The 12,101-nt window shown below is 44.1% G+C and overlaps 1 protein-coding gene across 8 annotated transcripts in view; it reads left to right on the top strand.

Moving 5' to 3' along the window:
• MTMR3 (myotubularin related protein 3) overlaps positions 1–12,101 on the top strand; it is a 74,684-nt gene that overhangs the window by 37,247 nt on the left and 25,336 nt on the right. For all 8 annotated transcript variants that reach the window (XM_069031385.1, XM_069031390.1, XM_069031384.1 and 5 more), the window contains 4 exons: positions 596–712; positions 6,209–6,291; positions 8,741–8,907; positions 11,767–11,863. In XM_069031385.1, coding sequence (XP_068887486.1) covers positions 596–712; positions 6,209–6,291; positions 8,741–8,907; positions 11,767–11,863 — 464 coding nt within the window. The remainder of the gene's footprint in view (positions 1–595; positions 713–6,208; positions 6,292–8,740; positions 8,908–11,766; positions 11,864–12,101) is intronic.

Raw genomic sequence — 12,101 nt, 5'->3', positions numbered from 1 at the left:
CAGTGACAATTTCCATGTGTGGTGTAATGAACTGCAGGTTTTCTGACTTTCTAAAGCAGCAGTTTGTTGTGCATTTTCATATTTACTGTGAGAAATTGGGAGCAAAAAGCTCCCAAGCAAAAAGCTTGATTTGTCCAACTGAGCTCAGCTTTTAGGGATCCAGTCTAGGCTGGTTACCTGAGCTTGCTGGGTGAAGGTGGGGAAATAGCAAGGAACATTATTCATCCTGGATGTTTTGCCTACTTTAGGATGAATTTAATAACATTATGGAAATGCCACTCTCCATTAAGTAAGGAGTGAGAGCATAAATCAAGCGCTTTGTCAGCCTGCTTGCCAAAGTGTGAGGATATTTTTCATAAAAATTCATTGCTTTCCCTGACCAGGCACTTACCACTCAGGAAAAGTAACATCAAGTAAGGGATCATTTAAGAAAAAGGCTGCACTTAACCTCTGAGCCAACCCTACCTGATGTTCCTCCTTAGCAGCAATAATTGTGCTGAATTCTCAGCAAGCTTTGTTTGATTTCTTGTGCTGCAGGAGGGGCAGATTTTTGGGAAATGGTCTCTGAAATCCGATTTTTGTTGCCTTTCTGCAGGTGCCGTTCATTGAGCTCCACGGGGAGAGCACGGAGTACGTGGGGCGAGCAGAGGATGCCATCATTGCCCTTTCCAACTACAGGCTCCACATCAAATTCAAGGAATCTGTTGTGAATGTAAGTTCTGTCCAGGTGTTCTGATCTCAGTGGGAATAACAGAATTTAGGATCAGAGTGTGATGATCCACCCTTTTAAAGAATGAAAAATCTCTTTCTGATGTTCAAATCCCATTTCTCAGGGACAATAAATACATATTTAGGCACCAAAGGGTGACTCAGCTGCTCTGGAAATCAGATGTCATAAGGAAATGGCACATCACTCAACCTGGTGGTCACTTCACAGCTGGCTGTGTCAGCCACGTGTTGTCCCCAAGCTCTGCATGTGCTCAGTGGAGAAATAATCAATCTTCCTAATAAGGGGCCTTTGAAGCACCTAAACTTGATTTGTGCCTTGCTTGGAGCTTCAGAAGGTGCAAGTGGGTCCAGCTGCTGAAGTTCTGTGCCAGATGTTGGGTGGTTTGAGTGCAGTCCTTGACCTCACCTTCAATGCATTTCTTTAAGTAGCTTTATTCCAAGTGTCCATTCCTTAAAGTGGCTCCATCTCCACCTCCTCTGGTGACAGACACAGTTAAATGGTGTTGGACAGTCCTGGCAGTGCTGTAGCACTCACACAGACCAGTCTCACCAGCTGTGGACACTTCCAGTGTGGAAGTCAAGAGTCTGTCCTGGGGAATGCCAGGGAATGATGGAGCTGCTTTATTAGAGAAGCCATTAGTGCATGTGCTACACTTCTTGTCCTTAGGATAATTAGGGATATTACTTTGTAGGGGTTTTCAATTCAGTAGTTTTGATCAGTAGCAAGAATTGATGTTTTCTGAAATCACATTCCTTGATTGTGTTCAGGGAAGAGTCCCCAGAAGTTTGTCAATATTCCCATGTTAATTTTGCTTCCCTGACTTTCATATGCAGTGTTCTGCCCTCTCATTCTGTGTGATATCTCATTATCATCAGCATCATTAACCAGAAATAATCAATCAGTGGATGAGGTAGAGCAGAATATAAATCATTCTTTGTAACCATATATGACTGTCACTAATAACTTACTGTGAACTCCACTGAAATCCAGGGCAGAGGGGGCTTGCAATGTCTTTAAGGATAAAACATTATTCAGTAATTAAGAACCATATTTAAATTGTTCATTTTAGGAGTGGTAATCCTTTTGGTAATTGTTGACCAAAATTCTTGATCAGATGGTGATTGTCTAACTTAAATCTTCACTGAGTAATTTTTGATTGAGTTCACCTTGATTCTTTCCTGCTGTTTTTAAGTCACCTCAGCTGTTCAGCAAATACCTGTAGGAAATTCTTCATTCCTGGTCTGTGGCTTTTCCCTCTTGTTTGGTTACAATTCCCTGGCTGTGAAAATGGTGCTGTGACACCTCAGTGAGCAGCACAGAGTTCCAGATCACCTGGGCTGGGAAAGAAATCCATTCAAAGTTGTTAATGTTCCCATTGCAACAGTGCAGAAAAGGGCTGTGTGTGGAGATCTTTCCCATGGATAATTTCCTAGATCTCAGTGCTAATAGGAACATGGTGTTTCAAATGCAGAAACAAAAGGTCCCACAGACCATGCATAAACTGGGGGGATTATGACATTCAGGAGTGTTGACTTACATTTATCCATGGGATAAAAGTGCAGACTCGACAGGGATCTCTCGGTGCACAGGGGAGGTTTGGTTCCCAGGCCCATCTCTATTGATTCCTTAAGAAAATGTCAAACTTTGCAGCTGCTGAGTGTTTCTGTCTAATCACTTTTCTCCCTGTAAGCTAATTGCATTGATGGGAGAATTAACGTTTTAGTGGAGTTTGTGAAGGCATGGATTGCATGTAATCTCTTTCCAATGATGGATTTTGGCCACAGTACCAAAAGAAAGTCATGATGGGGGAGGCTTTGATGAGGAGGTGAGTTTTAGTGTGAGCTTTCCCTTGCTTGGAAAAATGGTTGGATTGGGATGCTCCTCATGTTTGTAGCTGTTGTGGTTCATCTCTGCTGGAGAGTGGCATAATCCTTGTCTTGTCCTCAGGCCCTGCTGCCCAAAGTCACGCTCAGAGCACAATTGTGAGAGCAGAGGGGGCTCAGAGGTGGCCTTCGAGGCAAACCCAAAGTGTCATCAGCTGTAATTAAAAGCAAAAATTTGCATCAGACATTCCTTGTGGGTTCTATGAACCCTGGGGGGGATTCAACTCCCTCCACCCTGGAGCCTTTCAGAGCTGTCCTTGTACCCTCAGTTCCTCCGTGTGCCACCTCATGCCACACTCCAGGACACCCAGCACCCAGCCTTGGTCTTGTGCTTGTTAAAGACACTGGCCTGTACCATAACCCTGACATTATTCCAGCTCTGAGGTGGGAAAACAAGGAGGAGATCCCAATTCCAGCTCCCAGGCTCACTCGTGCTTACAGCAGTCTGGCCACGATCCACTGCATCCCACTGGGAATTGTGGGCACGGACTGGGCCGTGGCGTGGTTGTTTCAGCTCTGAAAATGTAACTTGTGCTGTTTCTAACTACAGAGCTGTAATTCTCTAAATTTATCTTGTACTGCTCTTAGATAACAGACATCTCCAGTCATCAAAATCATTTAAAAAAACCCTCAAAAAGAAAAAGTTGGAGTTGTAGAATGTTGCTGTTATTTAAAATGAGATAATTTTAAATAAGAGACAGTCAGGAGATACTGCAAGAGCAGGATGCTCCTGTACTCTCTATAATGGGATGTAGTTTGCCTCAGATAACAATGCATGTTTAGTCTTCTAAAAGCACAAATGACTGCTTCTCCCTGCCTGGTTTCCATGCCATTATTAGAGGGAAGTGCCTGCAGATAGAATTGATGGCTCTTCCAGGAACGGGCTCTGGGTGTTGGATGGCAGCAGCCTGAAGGATGTGCAGTGGGAAGGGAAGGTTATCAGGGAGGGAGGGAATGACGGGAGATGATTCCACAGAGCTTTACTGGGGGAAGAATAATGGCTAGGAAGGAGGTTGAAAACACAAGAGGACCAGAGGACAGATTTTTATGAGTGGGAAGGAAAATTAAAAAGATTAATGGGAAGGTTGTCCTGAAGAAAAACCTGCAGATTGTGAGGGAATCACTGGTGGACTGTCGGAGGGGAATGGATGGCTGGGGAGCAGAGGGCACAGGGAAAGGGCAGGGAACAAGGAGTGACTTTGAAAGAAGGAAATTAAAAATAATGCAGGAGGAGAAGAATTAGTTTGTCATTAGAGTGCAGACAGGAGGAAGAGAAGCCACAAACAGAATGCCAGGAGGAGGGAAAAGGTGGAGAACTGCTTAAATGAAGATGGACATGGGAAAGAACAGAATAAAACAGGGCTTGGGGAATAAAAAGATGTTAACAGACAAAGCAGCACTGGACTTAAAAAGCAAATCTGGACTCTTAACTCAGCTGGGAAAGATGCCTTACTTCCCATGTTGGTGCCATTGAACTCAGTGGTAGATTTAAATAAGTTATTTCAGAATCATTTAAGTTGGAAAAGCCCTCCCAGGCCATCAAGTCCAAGCTGTGCCTGATCCTCACCTTGTCCCCAGCCCAGAGCTCTGAGTGCCACATCCAGGCCTTCCCTGGACACCTCCAGGGATGGGGATTCCAAACCTCCCTGGGCAGCCCCTTCCAGTGCCCAACCACCCTTTCCATGTAGAAATTCCTCCTGAGAATTGTTGTTAGGTGTATGTGGGGCTGTCCAGTCATGAAAACAGACTGGAAGATTCTCCAGTCAGAGCCCCATTCCTGTCCATTGATCAGACAATTTACCTGCCTGGCAGACCGAGAAGGCTTGGAAGGAATGAGCAGGTGAAATACCAGGATCAGCTGTGGAACAGAGCACCTGCTGTGGTCTGTGCTGCATTTCAGTCCTCTGCTGCTTTGGTGGAGTCACCCACAGTCAGGCAGGGCTCAGGGAGGGCAAAGAGGGGCTCTCTCACAGGAGGGATTCCTCATTTCATGCCCCCTTCATGTCACTGACTCTGTCAAAGATCTCAACCAGTGCCAATGCTGAAAACATGGACAGAAATTCAAGTTCCAGCTTTATTTGAAATGCAAAATTGAAAATCCAAGCTACTGGACTGTGGGGTCAGACACCCTCTTGCCATGGATTTTCTGTCATTTAATGTCCAGTTACAACAGAAGGAGCAGAGTAACTCCCCTGTCCCAGCCTCGCTGGCCATGGCAGGGGAGGGTTGGTGGCTCTCCAGCTCCAAAGAGCCCAGAGCTGCCTCTGGTTGTGGTCTGACAGGGGCAGGGGAAAGGCTGAGCATTAAAAAAATCCCTGCCTGTTGTGTCTGGGGGCTGTGAATGTGGGCAATGATTTGAGAGCCCTCTGGGCTCTGTCTGAGGTGCTGCCCTGAGCTGTGCCTGCCTTCCCCAGAGACAGCAGAGTTCTCATCCCTCTCCTGGGCACAGCATTTGCCGTGAGCTTGCTCCAGGCATCTCCCTGCTCAGAAGAAGTTTTCCCCTGGTTTGTACTTTTGAGACATCTCTTTTCCTTGCCTGCTGGTTTTAGTTCATTTCCTTTTTTTCATTCCACTGAAATCAGGTACTTTTTAAGCTTTCTGGTGCCTGAGAAGATGGTGTCTTGATTCCTTATCCTGGAGCTTTGATTGGAGGTGACCTTCAAGGACTTGCCTAAGCATATGGAAAGGCCCTGGCAGGGCAGGCTCTTACAGCCACATCTTGTAATCCCCAGATTTTGTAAGCCAGACCTTAAACTGCTGGATCTTAGTCCTGTGATGGCGAAAATCAGGGTATTGGAATGTTGCTAAAGGCTGGCAGAGGTTTTATTGCCTTGTGCAATGTCCATATAATCTGCTAAACAATTCAAACAGATTTGTGCTTCATGTTCATTACAGGTTATTTATGACTTCTGTTCATTTAAGACAATAATGTACATTTGCCCATCTCAGGTAAAGTTCTAAAAATAATACTGACAATTAATCTTTTCATCTTGTGGGTTTTCTCATCTCTAAAGGTATTTGCATATGCTCTGACCAACCTGCTGCTGGTTAAACATGCCAGGAAACAGCAGTGTATAGAACTGCACTTTAATGTGAAAGATTCAACATTACCACTCTAAATTTGGCTGCTCCATCAGAAGTGTTGATCTAAACAGGCCAAAGGGTTTTTCCCTGAGGAGGAAATATGGGATATTGCCATAGAAAAGCATCCAGACTGCAACAGTCTGTTAAGGGGATCTTGCTTGGCAGTTCTTTTTTGAACACCAGCAGCTAAAAATATATTAAGATTCCTAAATTTGGACCTATAAGAGAGAAAGCTGCTTCCATGAGAGAGGAGCTTGGATGTCTGCTGCCTTTCCTGCAGCCTTCTCAGCTGTTCCCATGGGATCCCTTAAAGCTTTTGGGCTACACAGGACTGGAGCTGGAATATGAATACCTGGTACCAAACTCCAGAGCTGCTGAAGTGGTTCCACTTGGGTTCTGTTGTTTTCCTCTCTTCAGACTCCATGTAGCCTACAAGAAATCCTTGTGAGGTATGCAAAGAAATTGTTGTTACTGCTGCTGAAATCAAGTAATGTGATGTGTTTAATTGCAGGTTCCATTGCAGCTCATCGAGAGTGTGGAGTGCCGGGATATATTCCAGCTTCATTTGACTTGCAAGGACTGCAAGGTTATAAGGTAGGAGAGGCTCAGTGTTATAGGGGGGGAGAATTTGCCTTCCATGTGCCATGGGCAGCTGGGATGGTTCAAGGAAATGGGGTTTCTTACTTGATTTCCCTTAAAAGCTTTTTATTTTGTCTGATTTTTATACAGGGTAAGCTGTGTGTCTGATTGTTGTGATACAGGACAGCAGCAAACCTTGGTCTGGGCCCACGTGGCTGATCTTGGTTTTATTCTGACATTAATTTTAGTCTCACTCTGTTTTCCCTGCTTTACAATCAGTTATCATGTATTATAGATCTACTGATAGATACAAATCAGTAGATACAGAAGTAGATAAAGCCACTGACACACATATTGGAAAAGTGTTTAATCAAGATTTGGGGTTTGGAGGCTTCATCCACGCTGCATTTTCAACACCCATGAGGGTACAGTCACTATCCTTGAGGCATGGTGACCTGCTGGAAAAGAAAGTGAGGGAATAAGGGAAAAGCACGTGAGGGAAGCTCCAGGTGTGCAGCCAGCAGCTCCTCCTGGCTGCCCTTCTGCAGGCTCCAGACCTGAGCCAGGATTCTCTGAGCTGCCCAGCCTGAGCTACCCTTAGCTGGGTTGTTTTGTTTTTTTTTTTACTTTTCTGCTGCAGAAATTAATTTTGATCTATGAACTTTAATTAAGAAGAAAGGAACATTTCTTTTTGATTAAATGTTTGCTGGCAATACCTTTTGTGTAATGAAAGGAGTCCCAGCCATCTCCAAGCACTCAGAATGTTTAACAGGTCAGCTGCTTCCTGAAAGGCTGTTTTTTTCACCAGGACTGATTTTACTTTGGAAGTAATACTTAGTTTAATTTGAATTCAATGTTTAACTTCCTCTTCATTTGTAGCTCTTGACATTTAAGAAAGTCACCTTTCCTCCCTACATTAATTTGTTATTTCCCTTCAATTGTAGAATGAATACAAATTGATTGTTTGTATTTTTGCCTTCCTTATCAATTTCCTCTTAAAATTGCATCTCCAAGACTGAGGACTTTGTGACGATTGGTTGGGAGATGGTGAAGTTTGGGGCTGAGACAGAGGATTTAGAACATATTCTTGTTCTTTTTTATGAGCAAACTTTGTATTTTGAGTAGTAGAATTCAAGTAAAGATAATGCTTGTTATTTGCACCACTAACTTCAAAATAATTTAGAAAGAATTTAGGGTGAGATGTATCTTGCCTGAGTTTGAATATTTAATGGAGAATTATCCAGTCTCAGCGAGTAGTCTGGGCTTGCTGTACAGTCAGTGATGGGAAAGAAATAAACACCTCAGGCTGCAGTTCCTCACAACTCTTGGGAGATGTTGGACATGGCTTTTTCCTTCCACGTTGTGGCTCTGAGCTATTTGCAGGTAGGGGTGATAAATCTGCCCCGAGGGAGTGCAGATGCCATCATTAACCAGCAGCACTCGGACTGAGCCGAATGTAAATACTTGGGCAATATTTAATAACTATAAAATCTTGAAGAAAAATGTCAGAGCAAAATAAATCACTGATTTATTTCCACCCTTTTACTCTAAAGAGTCCAGGAATCCTCTTTGAAAAGAAAAGCTAATGTAATTTTAATGCACTGCTTTAAAGGTTTGTTTCTCCTGTGCAGGGAATATTCTCTCTGCTTGTTGTTAGTCTGTAACATTGGGCAGAGCTCAGTCTGTGCTTCCCAACAAAGCCACAAAGAGAAGGGTTTGAAATGGACTTTAAAACCCATCTTGTTCCACCCCTGCCCTGGGCAGGGACAACTCCCACTGTCCCAGGCTGCTCCAAGCCCCAATGTCCAGCCTGGCCTTGGACACTGCCAGGGATCCAGGGGCAGCCACAGCTGCTCTGGGCACCCTGTGCCAGGGCCTGCCCACCCTCCCAGGGAACAATTCCTTCCCAATATCCCATCCAGCCCTGCCCTCTGGCACTGGGAAGCCATTCCCTGTGTCCTGTCCCTCCATGCCTTGTCCCCAAGTCCCTCTCCAGGTGAACACCCCCAGGTCTCCCAGCCTGTTCTTGTTTACAGGACTGTGGTTACAGTTATATTGTGTAGATTATAATGTGTGGGATAGTTTTCTGAGTTTCCCCCTGATTCCAGCAGTCAGAAGGGGCTGTAACACATTCCTGTCTTTGACCTCAGTGATCTTTCCTTGGTTTCATAGGTAACATATGGAGAAATGTCCCCCTTATTCCTGGCAGGGCACACCCTGGTTATTCTCAGTCCCAAAACGTTGCTGCTCAGTTAATCCTGACTCCCTAAATGTGTTTCCTTACTCATATCCACAGGTCTCATTTTTACTTCCCATTAGAGTGCACATGGAAGCAGAACTAAATTGTCAATAAGTTGTTCACCCTCACTTTGTGCTCTCACAGACCTTTTCATGCTCAGCCTGTCACCTTCTAGAGCGGCATCTCTTACTGAAAATCACCCATGGAATGTTTGTCTCTGGACAGGTGTCAGTTTTCCACCTTTGAGCAGTGTCAGGACTGGCTGAAGAGGCTGAACAATGCCATCCGCCCCCCGTCCAAGATAGAGGACCTGTTCTCCTTTGCCTACCACGCCTGGTGCATGGAGGTTTATGCCAGTGAAAAGGAGCAGCACGGGGACTTGTGTCGGCCAGGTATGTGGGAACACCTTTGGGATCACCAGAGCAGCACCTGGATATCCCCAGGGAGTTCCTGGGGTGGATTGGATTCAGTCAGGTGTAACCATACCTTGTTCACCACAGCAGCAGCTTTCAGTCTGAACCATTTTGGGTTGATTGCCACGTTTTCTGTTACTGTCTGGAACAGTGATCTCCAAGATGGGTGTTGGAGAGGAGAAGGGAGCCCCTGAGCTGCTCCTGAGGTTCATTCACAGCCACAGGCAGTGATCTTTTTTAGTGGGATAGCATCCTTGCTGGAAAGCTTTAGAAGCCCACAAGTAAATAAAAGCTCAAGCTTGGCAAGCTGGAGGTTGTAACACTTGTTTAAGATCTGATTTCCAGGCCCTCTGGGATCTCCTGTCAGTCACAATTCATTGCCTCAGGGAAGTGTCCCAGTTACCAGGCTGAAAGATGTTCCTGGGATTCTGTCCTGGTTGCTCTGGAGCTGGGCACAGGCTCTCATGTCTGTGGTATCTGGGGAGGAGCAGGGATCACACAGTGGGAGGAGGAGCCTCCCTGGCCCTGTTCCTGTTCACACACTTCGTTAGCAGCTTCTGGAAAATGCCAAAAAACTCCTCAGAGCAGAGTTTCACACCCAGGGCTTTTCCCTCCTAACTAAATTAGGGAAATGGGAGCTAGCAGACTTGTGGAAGGCGTGCTGAGTCTCCTCTTCCTCGCTGAAACAGAGATTTCAGCCTAATGCTAGCTTAGGATAATCGTGGAATCGTGGAATGGTTTGGATTGGAAGGGACCTTAAAGCCCATTTCATTCCACCCTCTGCCATGGGCAGGGGCATCTTCCACTAGAGCAGGATGCTCCAAGTCCACCCTGGCCTTGGACACTTGCAGGGATAAGAAGCAACGTTTACCTTTTTATTAACTTCTACCAGTCAACTTTTTTCTTGCATCTCTGTCTATCAAATCATTTTCTTTAACATAACTTTATCTCCCTGTAGCTGCCTGTGGCTGGGGGTAGATGTTCTCCTTCAAACAGCTGAAATAAATCAGTGTGAATGGAGTTGAAGAAGTCAATCCCAAGACATTGTCATTTCTCTTCTATGTCCAAGGAGCCCATTGTTTGCTAGATACAGACAAAAATACCAAAGTGCTTCAAAATCCATCCAAGTGTCAACAGAACACATTTTCTGGGAAAAATATGTTAGCAGTGTCTGTAGTAGAGATCCAGGCTGTGGCTCACAGAGTCAGCTGTAATAGGAAGCACAAGCCCACAAAATATCTAGCTTGCTTTTCCTGGCATTTTGAGAGTGGATTGGGATGCTTCTAAACATTATCAATGTTGGCTCAAAGTGCCTCTTAAAATACCAGCAGTTCAGGAGGAATGGACTAAATGTTAAGGTTGGGGCTTCTTTTCTAAGAGGAAAACCTGTGGCTTCACAGTAGCTAAAAATTAAGAGGGAAAAATCAAACAGAATATTTCATTTTCATGTAGTTTTATGTGTTTCTCTTAAAACCCACCAGGGCTGAGCAGTGTTGATTGGGGATATTTCCATTATTCTCATTTGCTATCCAAAAAAATCCTTAAGGATGTAGCACAAGTTTTAAGGAGCAGCTGATGGTGAAGCCCATCCTTGTGGTGCTCCAGCAAAAGGATTTGTGGGGTTTTTAAATTTAAAAAGTCACTGCTAAGGACAAACCTGACAGAGGTTGTTGCCTGGCTGGAATGTCCAATTTCACCTCTGCTCTTGACAAAGGATCTGTATAACACTGTAATTAATTAAGTCCTGTAATTAGGCTGCCATCTATATTCCTAATTTACCTATTTCTATTTATCTCTCATTGTTCTGTAACCTGGCATTAAAAATCATTCCAGACATGTGCATTTACATCTTGGAGTTAAATGTGTATCTACAGATAGCTGGGGGGTTGAAAGACTTTAAGGGTTTTCTAAAATATTTAATGGAAAGATGTAATACTTAAAGCATTAATTTTTCAACAGATTTTTCCCCCCTTGGGTGCTGCTCTGCCTCAGGATTTAATGATACAGTAATTTAAAGAGACAAGCAATGGATGGACTTTCAGAATCACTTATCTAGTGCTGCTCACATGCTCATTAAATTTAGCACTTCTCTTAGCCCTGGAAACTTGGAAATTTTGTCTCATTTTCCAGACTTTCTGTCTTCTTATTCTTTATTGCCACTGTATATTTTTCAATTGTATTTTGAGACTTTAAAAGAAAGTGTCTAGGAAATAAATGGGGCTCATTCCACTTCCTTTAATGTATTAATCCAGGAATTTGTGAGGCTCTTGTGACTGATATATGTATCAAACAATCATTTATGCATTTTACTTTCTTATCTGCACATGACTCACGGAGGAATAATGTCCAATTTACGATGGAAAACTGAGATGCAGGATAAATGACAGGACCTGCCTCCAGCCATACAGGAAAGTTGGAGCTGGAAATGCATATTCAATGGATTGCCCACGTTCCAGGGCACATTCCAGGTCTTACCCTTTCACCAGAGCTTCACATTCTTCTCATTGATACCAAATTCTTCTGAACTTCAGACCATCCCACTTGGATTGCTGATGGATCTCAGTTCCTTTGTTGATGTCCTTGGTTCTGGTCTGCAGCATTGTTCTTTTTAACACGAATTTCCAGAAGTTGGTAATTTCAGGGAAAAACTCCTTGTTGGACTCTGGCACTTCTGGAGAGTTGGCCAGAGAGAGCCATCAATGCAATTGTCAAAATGAGGCTGTGAAATGCAGGTGGTGGGGTTGGACTGAGGGATGTGCTGGTTTGCTCTGTTTTGCAAAGCAGGAATCTTAATTCCTTATTTCCCATTCATTTTCTCCCTCTGCTCTGGATCCCCAGGAGAACATGTAACTTCCAGGTTTAAGAACGAAGTGGAGCGGATGGGGTTTGATATGAACAATGCCTGGAGGATTTCCAACATCAATGAGAAGTACAAGTGAGTGATGGGGCTGCTCCTCCACAGCCAAATTGCATCTCAAAACACTCAATTACTGAAACTTTTTTCAGCTTCTACAGTTCCAAAGAAGGGACAATCAGAATTAGGATTTTTTGTTGGTTTATAGAAAAAACGTGCTTTTAATTTCTCAATGTCTTATTAGCTGCTACAGTTTTTTAGGCTTGGAAATACCAGATTTTGATGTGGCTTCTTAGAGAATAAGCATTCTAAGGGAGAT

The sequence above is a fragment of the Aphelocoma coerulescens genome, chromosome 15 (genome assembly GCF_041296385.1).
Source record: "Aphelocoma coerulescens isolate FSJ_1873_10779 chromosome 15, UR_Acoe_1.0, whole genome shotgun sequence".
In the NCBI taxonomy this organism is placed as follows: domain Eukaryota; kingdom Metazoa; phylum Chordata; class Aves; order Passeriformes; family Corvidae; genus Aphelocoma; species Aphelocoma coerulescens.
The sequence above is the reverse complement of the archived record's forward strand: the minus strand, read 5'-3'. Positions and strand labels throughout refer to the sequence as shown.